We start from the raw sequence: 17002 nt of genomic DNA, 5'->3' as shown, positions 1-17002 counted from the left end.
GGCATTCTCTGGATGTGAGAAGATCTTTGAAGATTCACATTGCATGTACAAAGCCATTTAGACAGTCATTATTTGCATCTTCTCATCCAAATGGATTAGGAAAGAGAGTTTCAAATTCCACTTGGTCTTAGTGAGTTAGGGTCTGAATAAATATGCCATATAATGTGTTGCACTTGATGCCACCATCTAAAATTACTGCACGCTCAGCTACTGGGGCAGGGGCCAAATGAGCAGACCTCTTCAGGAGGTTGCTACACATTGACAAAATGGATTTATATGCCTTGGCTGAGGCAGCTTTGGGGAGAAAAGTGCTGCAGCACGGACTCCTAGACCAATAGGCAGCTAAAGCCTTCCCTACATGGGTACACTTTTGGACACTCCATCTGAGACCATCTTACATGCACAAGAGAAGGGACTGCTGGTCTTAACTGAAAAAAATATCTGTGCATGTAATGATGGTCTCTGGGCTGCACTCTATATTTTACAGTGCCTACTGGGGTGTGAGTTTGTCATGGGAACAATGGTGTTTGTGCAGTTGAATGCTTGTCTGTGTTTTTGTTTCTTTTGTGTAACATTTCCGCTCTTAATCTTTGTCATGAACAAAAACTAGTGCTACAGAGGGAAAGAGATAATTTAACTGCTTTTGAAACAATTTGTGTTTATGCCATAAAACACATGGGGCAGCTCACATCTCAACTGAGACTATATTTACATGCATAGAGAAATTTCTTTCAGGTAAGACCAATGATCCCATATAGCTGAAACATTCTCTAGTATTTTCTTCATCTGTCTGTCCCAAAATTTCTAGTAGTCACAGTGCAGGCATTCAGGGCCTTGTCCAACTGCTCCCTCCACCCTCCAGCATAGCTAATGGCAACAGGAAACATTTTCATAACATGTACAGACCTTGTGTTGAGTACATTGAACAGAAGAGTACAAGCCCCACTGAAGCAAACTAAATCTGTCACTTCTGCTGAAAACGCAATTGCTTATTCTCATAATTAAGGCTAACTAAAAAGTAATTCTGTACTCAGGCAATCAGAATTCTTCACCAAAAGCAGCTGAATTCTGTAATTGTTCTAAATCCTGCAGATCAATCAAATTTGCATGTTTCTTTTATTTACTATAATTTTAGCATTGCAAGGGAATATAAACACTACCATGTGATTAATATGCTGATTTACTTTGATTTCTGAGACATCAGCACATTTTCAAACAATAGGGATAGAAATGTGCATTTTATTAAATCAAACCTGAGATTCGGAAGCTCAGCTCAAGCTTTTTGGCTTTGGAGCTTATTTTTATTGCTAAAACACAATCATTGCATTGCAGGATTTTGGGTTTTGAGATTGTTGCAGTTTCAGCCAAGGCACTAAGAGCCTTCCAATGCCTTCAGCCTGAGGCACAAGAAGCCAGGAAAACTGGTAGATATATTTTCTTTTCCTGCAACAGATGCTTAGCTGCCTTTAATGATTCTTCATTACCTTGCACTCTGCATCAGTTCTAGTGTCATCTCAGTTTGATTCTGGGCTGCAAGTTTCAAACGGAAGTGAGAAAGAAATGTCCTACACAACTTTTTTTCAAAACTTCACATGAGTCACCATAGTCAAAACAAAATACAAGAATTTCTTCCAGTAGCACCTTAGAGGCCAACTAAGTTTGTTATTGGTATGAGCTTTCGTGTGCATGTGTGTCTCTAAGGTGCTGCTGGAAGAAATTCTTGTATTTTGTTTCGACTACAGCAGACAAACATGGCTACCTACCTGTAACATGAGTCACTGTAGGAATTTTGGAGCTGACTTTAACCTATTTGTGCACCTCAAATGCTGTTTTGATCTGTTTGCTTCTTGATGCAACAGACTATGGCAGCTGCTTAGTAATGTGACAGTCTTTTGGGCATCCTCCTGCTGGTCACTCTTCCTCCCTGCGTCCGTACGTTTGTTACCTGTACTTAAACGCCAAAATTTGGCTGAATCATTTTTTCCTCATTCTCAGATTTGTGATTGTCCGGCGGGAGAAGCTTATCCAAGACCACATGGCAAAGCTGAAACTGAATCTCCGGCCTGTAGTTGTAGATCCAGAATGCCTACGCTGGACTCCTGTCATTGTCTCAAACTCAGTGGTTTCAGAGGATGAAGAAGAAGAAGCTGAAGATGGGGAAAATGAAGAGCAGCAGCAGCAGCAGCAAAGGGAAAGAGAGGTAGAGGTCAGTGTGGAATAGATATTTATATATGCATGCAATTGTGGAGTAATTAGCAAAGCAGTCACATGTGTGCCCCGTATGGCAGAGGGATGGAAAGGTAGCTTAAAAGTGCGGATGGCTAAAAGCCAGCTGGAGTTGCTAAGGAACGTAATGGGAAAATTGGATCCCCCTCATCTTTCCATCAAGCCTGTATTAATTTGCCCTACCTCTACATATGCCACATTGGGAGGAATTTTATTTGAAAAGGTGGGGTAGGAACAAATAAACACGAAATTTTGTTATCCGGAGCCCAAACCATTATTTATTGTTTAAATTTGTATCTAGTACATCCTCCCAAAGGAGTCCAGGGAGGCAAACAAGACAACACAAAAACTAACAAAATATTTAGATGTTAAAAACATCTGAGAACGTTTAAAAACAGCCATGTATCCTCACACCTAATAATTTCCAGGTTGCTAGAAATAGGAAGAGAGTGGTGCAATGATTAGAGTGTTGGACTAGGACCCAGGAGACCAAGGTTCAAGACCCCACCCCCCACCCCCGACTATGTAGCTCACTGGTTGACCTTGGACCAGTCCTTGCCTCTCAGCCTAATCTACCTCACAGGGTTGTTGTGGAGATTATATTAGGGGGAGAACCATGGACACCCCCTTGAGCTCCTTGGACAAAGGGTGGGATATAAACACGTTAGGCTAGAAAATTAAATTAGTATGTTGTAGCCATTAAATACCTGGACAAATGGAAATGTTTTTAAAACCCTCCTGAATGCTTTGGAAGGCGTTCCATAAGTGAGGAACCAATACTGCAGTGATGGCCAAATTTGGCCATCCAGCTGTTTTGGAACGACAGTTCCCATCATCTTTGACCACTGGTCCTATTACCCAGGGATGATGGGAGTTGTAGTCCCAAAACAGCTGGAGGGCCAAGTTTGGCCATCACTTCAGTACTGAGAAGGCCCTGCTGTGGGTCAACATCAGTCAGGAAGTCCCCAGAAGGGGTGGCACTGCCAAAAGGGCCTGCTTTGATGGTTTTCTGGCCCGAGGTGGTTGGTCTTGGGTCCCAAGCCCTTTAGGGTTTGTTTACTGGTACAAATTCAGGCTGGCAGCCAGTGAAGCACTTTCAGGACCAGTGACACATGGTCCTATCAAATTGCCCCACTCACCAACCTAGCAACCTTTTTCTGCTGTAGCTGCAGCTTCTGGATTGTATTCAGTCACTAGAGCATGGGCAACTGAGGTCAGGCTAATAGCTGGCAAACCAGCCTAATTTGGGTGCAATCACTCCTAGCTGCAGAAGCCACCTGGCTGGAATCCAGGAATGCTCTTGGACTGCAAACCTGTTCCTTCAAGGGACAGTGCAAGCTGTCTACCTTATTTCTGGACCCGAGAATCACCCACTGTTTAGTCTCAGTATATCTATCTCATCACTTCAGCCAGGCACCAGTCCAACCCCACAGCTTTTGCTGATTTAGATGGAAGGAGGGAGAGGAAGAGAGCAGTGTGATATTAACATATAAATGTTGAATTAGCATATGAGACACAATGGACCCTGTGGGACCCCACAGCTCAGAACTCATGGGGCTGAGCAACATTCCTCTAGTGTTACCTTCTGGTAATGACCCTGCAGGCAGAAGCAGATTTGCTGCAATAAGGTGCCTCTAGCTCCCAGCCCCCTGATTTGTTTCAAAATGAGACTATGGTCAGTGATGGCAAAAGCCATTGAAAGATCAAGGGTTGTTCCCACCTCTTGGTCTCTCTCTTCGGATAAAGGCAATCAGTCAGGGCAACTGAGGCTGTTTTGATGCTAAAAATGGGCATGAAATCAGACTCAAATGGATTTAGATCATCTTTGCCCAGATACCAGAAATGAAATACTAGAGACTGGGATGAAGAGGGCATGTAATGGTCTCACTACTACAAGTGTTTTTTTCCTGTCATCAAGCTGCAACAACTACAAAAGATCTCGCAGGCTTTGCTCCTTTCTGCACTCAGACAGAAGCCTTCCTACTCTGCAACCTGAGATCCTTTAACTGGAAATGATTAAGACTGAATCATGGAACAGTGCTTGTACTATTATTGAATAATGGCCTTAGGTCTGAAAATTTGGCTCATCTGAACTTAAACCCCCGGGGTCTATTGCACTCATGAACCCAGTTTCGGAATAAAAATATTCCCTTCGTGGCCTATATAGTGACGGGAAATTTAGGCAGCCTGGATAGAAAGATGGATGGGATTGTTCAGATGAGGTTTTCCATGGTCATTGGTAGGCCTGCACAGGAAGTGTAGGAAAATGGAGGCCAAGGAAGGAGAGCAGAAAACCCAGGGAAGTAGTGGTGGAAGAGGGAGTGGGCTTGACGGTGGAAGTTGGCCAGCTAATGGGGAGGTATTTGGGAGAGGAAAACTGGAGGGGAATCGGAAGAAAGGAAAGGTGGACATGACCAGGAGTTGTGGAATCAAGGAAAGATCAAGATTGTTCCAATCTTTGGCTGCAAGCTGGTACTTTAAATGCAGAACCAAGTTTCCCAGCAACCTTATGTCTGTAGGAAGTAGCAGTTGCAAGAAAGTCTTAAATAAAATAGCTTGCTTTTTTTCTTTATACCAGGTGATCAAATCTGTATCCTGGGAGAAAAAAGAGAGAGAGTCTTACTTTCCTCTGGAGAGTGAAAAAAAGCCAGACATTGTTTCTCCAGCCAATTCTGTGCGGCCAAACAAACAAAGTCTTCCCCTTGCTGGTCTTCCTGCAAACAACCAGATGCCACGGAGAGGCCGTCGGAAGAACAAACAGCCGCAGGAGTCCTTTGCAGAGAAGGATTTGAAACTGCTTTTAGAGGAGAAGTCAGCCATGGCCAGGGGAGGTCGCTGTGGGGAGTGTCAGGAAAAGGCGGCTGCGGCTGCTGCGGCGGCTGCAGCTGCGGCCGCTTCCCGAGAGAGATTTGGGGAGACTGAAGAGAGAACCACTTCCTCCCAGGGACAGTGTGGCAAATGTGAGGAAAGGTCCCCGGCTCCCCGGGGGCACTTTGGCAAAGATGAGGAAAAGTCCCCCATCTCCCATGGGCAGTATGGCAAAGGGGAGAAGCCCTCAGCGGCTCAGAGATACAGTGAAGTGTGGCGAGGGCAGCTGAAGACCCACGAGCCCCTGAAAGGCAGACTCTCCAAGGAGTGCGACCGAATACCCCGGCCACACCGTGAGGGTGAGAGGACACTGCCAAGGCACTTCAGTGAGAGCAGCGAAGAGGAGGGGGAGGAGCCTGTCAGCCCCTGCTCCACTTCCCCACCAGTTCTCACCAAACCCACCTTGAAGCGAAAGGTATGTCTTTCTCCCTTTCTGTCTGCTCCGCAGCTGCACACAACCCTGAGCTTTCTCCTTGTGTTAGCTTCTGCTTGCCTGTTGAACCTCTCTCGTTCCCTGGATAGGTTCCTGAAAAGCTCTTGCGTCTGTAGGCTTTATGTGCATGTGTAAGAAGGTGATCATATTCAGGACTGTGTATGCTTTTAATAATAATAAGCCCAGAAAAACTTAATTTTGTAATTTAGCTTTTTGCAGATTTACTGTTTTACAAGTAGCAGTTCTGGGAGGGAACTTTCAAACCCCCCCCCCCATTTTGCTAGTTAAGGGAGAGACATGCAGGGCACTGACATCCCACTCACAACCATTGGGACTCTTATCCAGCAGGTATTCTGGCTTCTGAGATTTTAGCAGCCATTGCCTATACTTCCAAACACATGTTAAGTCAGACAGTGCCAGAAACTTTGCTGCTTTTTCTTTTTTCTAAACAAATGCAGAGGCTCTCAGGAAGCAAAATCTCAGCCCACTGCTGCACTCCATTTGTTTATTCTGCTCAGCTGTTGCAGCATGCACATATTGCTACTTACATATTTGTGAGATGCATATTCTAAAGAAAGGGTGGGAAGCCTGTGGCCCTCCAGATGTTGGTGGACTCCAATTCCTGTCAGCCCCAGCCAGTACAGTCAGTTATCAGGGATGATGGGAGTTGTAGGCCTACAACATCAGGTGGGCCCCAGATTCCCCATCCATTTTTAAAGGTTTATCTTTGTGCCAGGGAAAGGCAGTAGGTTTAGACTTTGAAAGGGGGCCCTAGGGGACCCTAGGATATTGAGGACCTCTGTGGGCAGAGAATGTCTCCAGAGGCCTCTTCGTTGCAGCTACAGTTAGTTCTCTACTATCCGTATTTTGATGGTAGGTGCAGAGGGGGGTCTGGCATGCCCTTGACACCGGAGGGGGTGGAATATGCCAGTCCTGAAACTGGAGTACTGACGTGTTCTCCAGTCGCCTCCCCTCCTCCTGTCCTGGCCAATGTGAGCCCAGCTGGTGGCCATAGGAAATGACAGTGGCCCTCCCCGGATGTCTCCTCTCCACATGCTATAGGGCTTCTCTCTCTTGCCTCACTGAGTTGTGCTGTATGTAACCATCTGTCACTTGGTTGTGGTTGTTTGTGCAGAAGCCCATTCCCCGGAAGAGGCGGGTCCGCAAGCGCAAATATCACAACAGCAGTGTTGTGACAGAAACCATCTCTGAAACGACTGAGGTCCTGGATGAGCCTTTTGAGGACTCTGATTCTGAAAGGCCCATGCCTCAACTGGAGCCCACCTTTGAGATGGAGGACGAGGAGGATGAGGAAGAAAGTGAACTGTTCCCAAGAGGATATCTTCGTCGCCTCTCTCCCCAAGGCTCCCTCAGGCACAGGCCCTCCTCCAAGAGAGGATCTCAGGGTGGAGAGGAGTCCGACGATGCCACTGGTAGGTTTCTCAAGAACAGTTGTCAGTGGGTGCTTCAATGCAGTGTAACTTGCCATAAGAAAGGTCGCTAACTGCTCCCTCCCTGCACACTCCCTGCCCATATGAAACATGCAAGATTGCCCAGTCCCAGGAATACGTGAGCTGCGACAACTAGGGAAGAAAAGGTGGGGAGAGCATGGGTGTGGGAAAAGACAAAGGACAAGGGCTGCCAGAGCCCTTGAACCAAGGGCAACCTGTGACACTCCCCCCCCCCCCCAGGCTAAAACATCCAGATGGCCACAGGTTCCCTGTTCCTGCCATGGATGGCAATGAAACTTCTATTGAAAGAGATGAGGGCCAAGGCCAAGCTCCAGGGGGCCAGCTGGTGACATACAACCCGCTTAAGGAACTGGGGTGAACTCCATGGCTTACTGGTAGGGGTGGGGTGGGGGAATTCAACAACAACAAGAAGCAATCTTACCAGTGCAGGCATCTGTTGTCCCTCCTTTCACCTGGTGGTAAGAAAGTGGAAGGTAAAGCACCCACTTCCATCAAATAGCCCATTAGTTTCAGTGTGGTTCATTTAGTTAGATCAGTCTGTCACTGCAAAGTAGAAGCACAGGCATTTTGAGTCCTTTGGTCAGCAAGTATATGCTGCATGAACCAGAGGCTCTCAGCAACCGGATACCATCTCCAACTGGCCTAGTTTTTGTGCAGGTGCTGTGTATAAAAGCTGTTTTTATGTTTTGTTTATATCCAAGGCATTTTATCAGAATCGTTCTTTATAGCAATCCTTTCCTGTATTTCAGTCAAAAGCTTACTCCTAAGGGGTACACAGAATGGACTGCACAGTACATAAAGTGCAATGTCCTCTGCATTGGCTTTAGATTCCACAAGAGTAGATTTACAGGAATCTCTTTAAGTACCTTCTTTCTAGATTAGCGGAATACCTTTTCTGGAATCAGCTGTAAAAGCAGTCCTCAGAGAACAGAATATAAGAGCATAAAACTAAGTTACATAATAGAAAGCAATATCATTGAGGATGTTCTGTGTCTACCTGTGTGTCTGATTGTTTATCTGTTTTAGCTCTGCAACCCTCCACTCATCTGTTACCAAGCCATTATAAGACAGTAGCAGTCCACATTTCTTCATCTAATAGGCTGTTACCTTCAAATTGCATTTGTTCAGTTCCATAAAAACTGGAATTGGTTCATTCTTCACCCCCCTGCCACTCCCCCTTTGTCGTTGATGACATTGTGGGAAAGTTCATGCTAGGTTGTAGCTTCTTAACCCTCTCCAAAGTGCTTTTGCATCTAGTCTTGAATTTAGACTATTAAGCTGCATTTAACCTTTAAGAGGTTAAACAACAGTCACTAAGCCCAGATGACCCTGTTAAGTGTAGTTTTGTAGTAACCTGTTAGGCAGATGCTTATGCTCTCTGCATGTGAATGAGTCAGTTACTGTGAGATACTTGGCTATAATGCTCGATTACCTTTTTTCAAAACTGCAGTACAAAACATTTTAATCTATTTCCACTGATTCCTCCTCCTTCCAGTAGAGCAGCCTTTTTCAGCCTTGGGTTCCTAGGTGTTGTTGGGCTACCGCTTCCCTCATTCCTGGCTGTTGCTTCTGCTTGCTATGGATGATGGGAGTTGTAGTCCAACAATATCTGGGCACCCAAGGTTGAGAGAGGCTAGTATGCCACATGGGAGCAGCTGTTGGCAAGATAGATGCTGTGGATTGAATTAGGAGGATTGAGGTGTGTGGAAGATCCTACCTTGCAGAGGCTTCCACAATCCACAAGGAAATGATCCTCTTGTGCAAAGCTATGAATTATTCTTTCAGTTCTTCTCCACCCCCCAAATTGGATAGCCATACTTGCCTCCCTGGGCTGCTATAAATAGTACTAGTTAATGCACTGTGAACATTGGAAATGGGCTGTATCAGTGAGGGTTAGACAATTTGAGTCTGAGCTCTAAAGTATGAATAGGCCTTTCTGCAGTGCACACACTGTGTGTCCCTGCGGTGCCCTGTGCCTTTGTGTAGTTTTGCAGCTCACTTCTAGTCCCAGCCACAGCACAGCTGTGCAAGAGGCCTCCAGGAGTGCAGCCTCAACCTGGCTCAGACACCCCTACTGCTGTCCAAGTGCCACAGGCTCCGGCTGCTTCTATCACAGTTATTACACCCCTGTGCCACAGAGCTGGGAAGTCGTACATCTCAAAGCTGGGAAAGGTTGCTCAATCTTTGCAAATGCCATGGCACAAGCTGCAGTTGGTGGCTGTGAATATGTTCATTTCATTAAATTATATATACATGGCTTAATACAACAAAGTCTCCAAGTGGATCACACAAATTGTAATAATAAAATCACAACCCAAATGTCTGTACATGATATTTAAACACCATAACAATCCAATAGAACATTAAGCAAAACATTAAAGCAGAAATACTGAAATGGTGCCTATAGGCTGCTACAAGTGCTGCAAAGAAAAGACATAGTGACCCACAGCTCTGAAGAGTCAGTGACAGTAGTGGCCTGAATGGAGAAAATTCCTTCTGTCAAGGCAGTTTCATTTGTTCATTTCTTGACATCGTTAAAAGGCATTGATTTTATATCTACAAACTCAAGGAGTGATTTTCTGCTTGTCCTTTAAGTAGCAGGCTCTTCCCATGGAAAGCTGAGCAGCAGAAATAGTTATTAGATTCCAGCATGTAATATTATTTTAGGAGATAATAGTTGCAGCCAACCAGTGACCATGTGCTCCTTCTCCACCAGTCCGTTGGCTTGCTTCATCTCCCACTTGATTGACATCTCACTGGCCAGCATCTCTTGCTCTGTCTGCTTACCTTGGTTGAGAGCTCTTTGGGCTTGTGCCCTTTCGAGGCTTGAGGTGTAAATGCAATACCTGGGAAGGTGGGAGAGAGCGAAAGCAGTTTCAGGTCAGGAGACCCAGCTGAATCTCCTTCCTCTAACACACCAGCACCACCCTCTAATAGATGTGCAGTTTGTTCTTTCGGTAGGGCTACAAGGTTTAATTAGTAGACTATAGCAGACTAAATCTTCAGTCAGTCAACTGTGGGGGCAACAATTGAGTGAAAAAGGCAGCTTGAAATACAGTATTTATTTCGGATAAGGAGTGGTAACTTGCTAAATTGCACATTAACTTGAGCTTGCTGTAACATCTTAGAGAAGCTGCTCTATGGAGCTTTTGGCAGTATGTAATATTAACAGGCAGGTGGTTAATCAACTGCAGATATTTCAGCTGCAAGCCTAGTGAGGAATTGGGACGAGAGGTCCAGCGGCTTAACCTTTCCCTCCTCCTTTCCCCTCCCCTTTAGGCTCTCCTACCTTGAAACCAGTCTCGGTGCTGAGAAAATGTGAAGCGAAAGATTCCCCACTCCAGCCAGACACTTCCACCCCCATGAAGAAGAAGAAGGGCTGGCCCAAAGGCAAAAGCCGCAAGCCCATCCACTGGAAGAAGAGGCCTGGCCGCAAGCCAGGCTTCAAGCTGAAGAGAGGGAAGGTCTTGGCAGCTGCCACCGAAGAGGCAACTGACCCCACGGAAGCCGCTTTGAAACCAGGTCGCAAACCAAAAGTGCAGGAGAAGGAAGAGCCCGTTGAGCAGAAGGAAGAGCACCTGCATGTTGTAGAGGAAAGGAAAGAAGAAGAAGAAGAAGAAGAAGAAGAAGAAGAAGGGCCTCCAGAAGTTGGGGACCTGGGAGAGGAAGAGGAAGGTGCAGCTGCCAGTGAAGCAAGAGGGGCTTCTCCTTTAGGCAGCAGCAGCAGCAGCCCAGCAGCAGAAGTCAAGGAACCCGACATGGAGGAAGAGGTGGAGAAGCCCCAGAGCCTCGGAGAGCAGAGGCAGTCGGAAGAAGAGCAGCCGGAGATGGAAGAACCTGAGCGCGAAGAGGAGGAGGAGGAGGAGGAGGAAGTGGCAGCTGTGGCAAACCAGAATGAAGACCACGATGCGGATGACGAAGAAGACGATGGGCAGGTGGAGCCTGCCAAGAAGAATGAACTGGAAGAGCAGGCAGCAACAGAGGGGCTGAAGGAAGAGCCTGACGCTCAGGAGCCTTTTTTAGAAACAAGCACACAGGACAGCAGAGAAGAGGATGTCAAGAACAAGAGTGAGGGAGAGGCAGATTCTGAGGAGGAGCAAGCCTCCCATGAGACATCGGTGGGATCAGATCCCGTTCCTGGTTCCGAAGATGACCAAGAGGAAGAGCAGCATGCTAAGGAAGGACTAATTGAGCTGAAGGAAGAGGAGCCAATCCCTCACAGTGAACTGGATCTTGAAACCGTCCAAGCAGTGCAATCCTTGACGCAGGAGGAGGAGAACAATGAGCACGACGTAGCCTACCAGGATTGCGAGGAGACCCTAGCGGCTTGTCAGAACCTGCAGAGCTACACCCAAGCTGAAGAGGATCCTCAGATGTCTATGGTTGAGGACTGCCAGGCCTCGGAACATAACAGCCCCATCTCCTCTGTCCAGTCTCACCCTAGCCAGTCGGTGCGCTCCGTCAGCAGCCCCAGCGTGCCCAGTGCCCTGGAGAGCGGCTACACCCAGATAAGCCCTGAGCAAGGCTCTCTCTCCGCACCTTCTATGCAGAACATGGAGACCAGCCCCATGATGGATGTGCCTTCTGTATCGGACCATTCTCAGCAGGTGGTGGACAGTGGCTTCAGCGACCTGGGCAGCATCGAGAGCACAACAGAGAACTACGAGAACCCCAGCAGCTACGACTCGACCATGGGTGGCAGCATCTGCGGTAACAACTCGTCTCAGAGCAGCTGTTCCTATGGTGGCCTGTCGTCCTCCAGCAGCCTCACCCAGAACAGTTGTGTCGTCACCCAGCAAATAGCCAGCATGGGCAACAGCTGCAGCATGATGCCCCAGGGCAGCGTCCAGCCCGCCACAAACTGCAATATCAAGTCCCCCCAGAGCTGCGTGGTTGAAAGGCCTCCGAGTAACCAGCAGCCGGCGGTACAGCCCCCCCAGCCCCAGCAGCCCCAGCAGCCCCAGCCCCCTCCTCCAGCGCAGCAACAGCAGCCTTCCCTGTCCCAGTGTAGCATGAACAATAGCTTCACTCCAGCACCCATGATAATGGAAATCCCGGAATCTGGCAGCACGGGCAACATAAGCATCTACGAGAGGATTCCTGGGGATTTTGGTGCCGGTGGCTACTCCCAGCCATCGGCCACCTTTAGCCTAGCCAAGCTGCAGCAGCTGACCAACACCATAATGGACCCTCATGCCATGCCTTACAGCCATTCCCCTGCTGTGACTTCCTATGCAACCAGCGTGTCTTTGTCCAACACCGGCCTGGCGCAGCTGGCTCCGTCTCACCCGTTGGCCGGGACGCCCCAAGCACAAGCCACCATGACACCCCCTCCCAACTTGGCCTCCACCACCATGAACCTCGCCTCGCCCCTCCTCCAGTGCAACATGTCCACCACCAACATCGGCATCCCCCACACCCAAAGGCTGCAGGGGCAGATGCCCGTCAAGGGGCACATCTCCATCCGCTCCAAGTCGGCACCCCTGCCCTCAGCAGCTGCTCACCAGCAGCAGCTCTATGGGCGCAGCCCCCCTGCGGTTGCCATGCAGGCCGGCCCCCGAGCGCTGGCTGTCCAGCGCGGCATGAACATGGGGGTGAACCTGATGCCCACCGCCCCTTACAACGTCAACTCCATGAATATGAATACCCTGAATGCTATGAACAGCTACCGGATGACCCAGCCCATGATGAACAGCAGCTACCATAGCAACCCTGCCTACATGAACCAGACAGCCCAGTATCCTATGCAGATGCAAATGGGAATGATGGGGAGCCAGGCCTATCCCCAGCAGCCTATGCAGCCAAACCCTCACGGGAACATGATGTACACTGGCCCCTCTCATCACAGCTACATGAATGCTGCTGGGGTCCCCAAGCAGTCTCTCAACGGACCCTACATGAGAAGATGAGCAAGATAAACTTGCTGTCTTTAAAGAACTAACTGAAATCTCTCTATAAATAAAGGAACCTTTTATACTGACAAACCAGAGACAATGGACCTTTTTCCAGTTAAATATTGCTGTAGATCTTAGATGGGGTTTTGTTCCCTTTGGGTTTATTTTATTTTATTTTTAGGGGGCCTGGTCTTTATTCTTTTCACGTTTTGTGGGGTTCTTTTGGTTTGGGTCTTTGTTTTCCCTTCATGATCCTGAAACACTTCACAGTTCAAATCCATTTTTAAAATGGGGTTTGGGTTTACTTTTATTTTTTTCAGGGAGGGAATTGAAAATGTGCACAAAACCGTTCTGTAATTTAACAGAGAGTCTTACTTTGCTGACCATCTGGGCAGAGTGTTTAAAACTGTCATATTATCTCATTTTCAGCCGCCATATTCTTTCTCCTCCATTTGTCCCTTGTGCACAGCTCCTAAGATGGCACCATCTCTAAAGGTCAGATCCTTCCACCCTCCCCTAGCTTCTCTTTCCTACTTCAGGCCCAACAGCAGGCTTTGAGGTGGTGACTTAAGGATGGGATAATAGAGCCCAAGGGACGCGGGTGGCGCTGTGGGTAAAAGCCTCAGCGCCTAGGGCTTGCCGATCCAAAGGTCGGCGGTTCGAATCTCCGCGGCGGGGTGTGCTCCCGTTGCTCGGTCCCAGCGCCTGCCAACCTAGCAGTTCGAAAGCACCCCCGGGTGCAAGTAGATAAATAGGGACCGCTTACTGGCGGGAAGGTAAACGGTGTTTCCGTGTGCTGCACTGACTCGCCAGATGCAGCTTTGTCACGCTGGCCACGTGACCCGGAAGTGTCTCCGGACAGCGCTGGCCCCCGGCCTCTTGAGTGAGATGGGCGCACAACCCTAGAGTCTGGCAAGACTGGCCCGTACGGGCAGGGGTACCTTTACCTTTAATAGAGCCCAAGGCAAACTTTCTGGTCTTCTTCTGCCATCCCTCCAGAAATAGGAACTCTGAATGGTTTATTCTCCTCTGTCCCCACCTTTCTCTCTCTGAACTAAAATACAGTTTAATTGTAACTTCAAAAGTGTGCCTGTTGCCTTCATCCAAGACTTCCTTGCCTAGCAGCAGTATCTTGAGAACAAGCTAAGTGCAGCCGGAAAGCAGGGCGCTTGGGAGTGGAGTGAGGGAGATGGGATGCTCAGTAAGCCCTGCAGCTGGAAATCTGGCATGTGAGTCTTGGACAAAACTCTGCTTACGGACTGAGATTCCGAAGGTTCTTGCACCCCCTTGAAAGTTGGGGCGCACATTTCAATGGCTGTCAAGAGCCTGTCACCTTCTTCCCTGGCGGGCCTGTTGCTGGCACTGCTGCCTCTTTGCTCCCCCTGCCCCAAGGGGCATCGTAGGGCTCTAGCAGCTTGCAGAGGGTCACTCTTGGGTGTTCCTTCAGCTGTGTGCGCCTGGGGGGCCAGAGGAGGGAGTGCGAGGGAGACAGGAGGGCAGGGCGAGTCCGTGCAGTGCAATCCATCCCGTCATCCTGTGAAGAGATGCCAGGCCTGTGGGCACATCATCAACTAACGATAAGGAGGGGGACATGTAGCTTATCCTTCTAATGTAAAGTTCTCTGTATATTCCTGTAGAGCTACAGACGCACTTAGATTGACTTAGATGTGTAAAGAATTTTTTTTTCAAAGAAACCTGAAAGGCAGTTGTGGAGGGGGGGAGGGGGGGGTTCAACTGCACTAAAATGGACTTCCTCTATACTGTTGAGTATAAAAGCAGAATCCCAGGGGCTTCCAGCCCTCATTTTTTCTTAGTTCTTCAGCATGTGTACAAGGCTGTGTAGGATCCTTGTCCCTGTATATATCTATGAATCCAGGCTCACCTCATCTGTGTCGAAAGACGTCTCGGGCTGCCCTCTCCTCCCTCCCCTGGTCATCTGAGCTGGCATTGCTTCCTGGTTGCAGGGGGGCGGGGCGTTGTTGGGGTGTCAAAAGCAAAGCTGTTGGCACAAGGGCCATGTAATTTTATTATTATTATTATTTTTTGTCTGCTGTTAACCTTTTTCGGTTTTGGGTTTTTTGTATGGTTTTTAAAAATCAATTGGGCAGCTCCCTCTTTTCCACAAACCTTTGTGACTGTAGAACTATTGTAGAGAACCCAATGTTCTTTTCTATATTATAAAAAAAATAAATCCGACACAGTAATATTGGTACCTGTCATCCCCCCCACTTCTGTTTAAGAAATAATAATGATAATAATGATAATGATAATAATAATAATAATGTATTTTTAGCAAAATAAACTTGGTAATCTTCTAAAAGAAATTTAAAAAAAACTCACTGTTAGTGACTTTGATGCCTTTTAAAAAAAAGAGCTTTTTCATTTCATTCCATCTTTAAAATTTTTTATCTTTGTTGTAGAATATTAAAGACTATTTTAAGAAAGATGAAAATTCTCTTTAAAGAGATCTCTAGAGTGTGTAACTAGAGTTCCAGATGCCTCTAAAGCCGCATGTACAAAATGAAGCCGCGTCTATTCCTGTCTGTTTATATTTGCTTTTCCTGTTTTGTAACTTCTTTGTACTTCGTTCTTGGTGACTTGTAAGCTTAAAAGGGGAAGGGGTGCCTGGATGATAAACCCTTTGTAATTCTCCATGTCATGCGCTCCTGGGCCGGCCGGCCTCCCTTCCTCTCCTTGTATGTAATATCACTTTTTCCCTCCCCCCTTTCTAGCAAGTACTTTCAAAAGAACTCTGTACATTTTAACATAAAAAATAAATTATGTTGAGCCATTTTGGATGTCTGGTTTTGCACATCAAATTTTTCTTCCTCTGAAACGTTGGAGAGCCAAAGCCAGCAAGGGGGCCGAGGGGGTCTCTTGGGATACTTGGCATGCAGGATGGACACTGTGTGTGTGTGTGTGTGTGTGTGTGTGTGTGTGTGAAGTTTATCAGTGCAAAAAACTCTAGACATGCTGTCACACACACCCCAAATCCTCAGCCGGCAACGAACAGCGCCAAAGCTTAATGTTTCTCCTTTCTGACCTGTGAAGAGAGAATGGTTGGTAAGCCACTCTGGGAATTGTAGTTCCATGAGTGGGGAGGGGAATAGGGGTCTCCTATCCACTCTTAGCACATACAACAAACTGCAGCTCCCAGAATTCTTTGGGGGAAGCCATGACTTTCTAAAGTTGGGATCCTAGTAATTTAAATGTACTGTTCCCCCTCAAAGCACCAACTTGGTAGAGTCCTCCACTTATACTAAAGTCCATGCAATAAATTGCAGTGAGCCGCTGAGGCATGTGGGGATGAGGCTTGAGTGAGCCTATGTGCTCATGTCTTGGTTAGCTAATGTTGGGGGCGGGGGGTACTTTAGATTGGGCATCAAAATAGAAGTCTTCCATGGATGGGTTAAGCCCCTGGATTGGTATCTACAAAGTCTAATCAGAAATTTTCCAACTATCCTCTGTGTTAGGAGGCGGGACGGGGGACGGGGGACGGGACTTGAGCTCTGTCATTGTGAGGTTGCTTGTTCAAGAACTAGTAAAGCCTCCCGAAATGAAAGCTAAGCAACAAGAACAGCCTTCCAGATGTTTGGGCTACATCTCCTAGCCAGCACAGCTGTATTATGGCTAAGCTTACTGGGACTGCTGAGGATTGTAGTCCAAAAGACCTAGAGGGTACCAGGTTGGGGGTGGCTGAACTAGAAAGTGGTCTCAGGTTAAGGGCAAGAAGGAAAAGCAGGAGGTGAGCTGGACCTACACAATGCAGAGTCCACCTGCAGCCCGGTTGTGGGTGAAAATTGGATTCTTCTAGCACCAGATTTTTTGAGCTGCACTTTATTCTAAATTTTGTAAAATGCAATTTTCCATTTCAAACTGGCTGTTGCCCACTCTGTGCCCTTTACAATATTTATAGGATGTCAACTGTCTAAGCTAGAAAGCTTCAGGGATTAAAAGTTGGAAGCTTAAGTTGAAACACATGGAAACTGGCTTCTACCAATCAAGGTGACATCATGGGATGTTGCTGGTTAGAGAGTCTCCCCTGACATTTCTGCTCTTCCCAAACCTATTGCTCTCTTCTACCTTCAACCCTAAAAGGCAAGTGCAGT

At 47.4% G+C, this 17002-nt stretch overlaps 1 protein-coding gene across 2 annotated transcripts in view; it reads left to right on the top strand.

The window, feature by feature from the left end:
* KAT6A (lysine acetyltransferase 6A) overlaps nt 1-15689 on the top strand; it is a 73980-nt gene extending 58291 nt beyond the window's left edge. For both annotated transcript variants that reach the window (XM_077931059.1, XM_077931060.1), the window contains exons 14-17: nt 1996-2206; nt 4805-5509; nt 6663-6960; nt 10279-15689. In XM_077931059.1, the coding sequence (XP_077787185.1) occupies nt 1996-2206; nt 4805-5509; nt 6663-6960; nt 10279-12908 (3844 nt within the window). In that variant the 3' untranslated portion in view covers nt 12909-15689. The remainder of the gene's footprint in view (nt 1-1995; nt 2207-4804; nt 5510-6662; nt 6961-10278) is intronic.
* Nucleotides 15690-17002: the final 1313 nt, after the last annotated feature.

The sequence above is a fragment of the Podarcis muralis genome, chromosome 7, assembly GCF_964188315.1.
Source record: "Podarcis muralis chromosome 7, rPodMur119.hap1.1, whole genome shotgun sequence".
NCBI classification, from domain to species: domain Eukaryota; kingdom Metazoa; phylum Chordata; class Lepidosauria; order Squamata; family Lacertidae; genus Podarcis; species Podarcis muralis.
The sequence above is the reverse complement of the archived record's forward strand: the minus strand, read 5'-3'. Positions and strand labels throughout refer to the sequence as shown.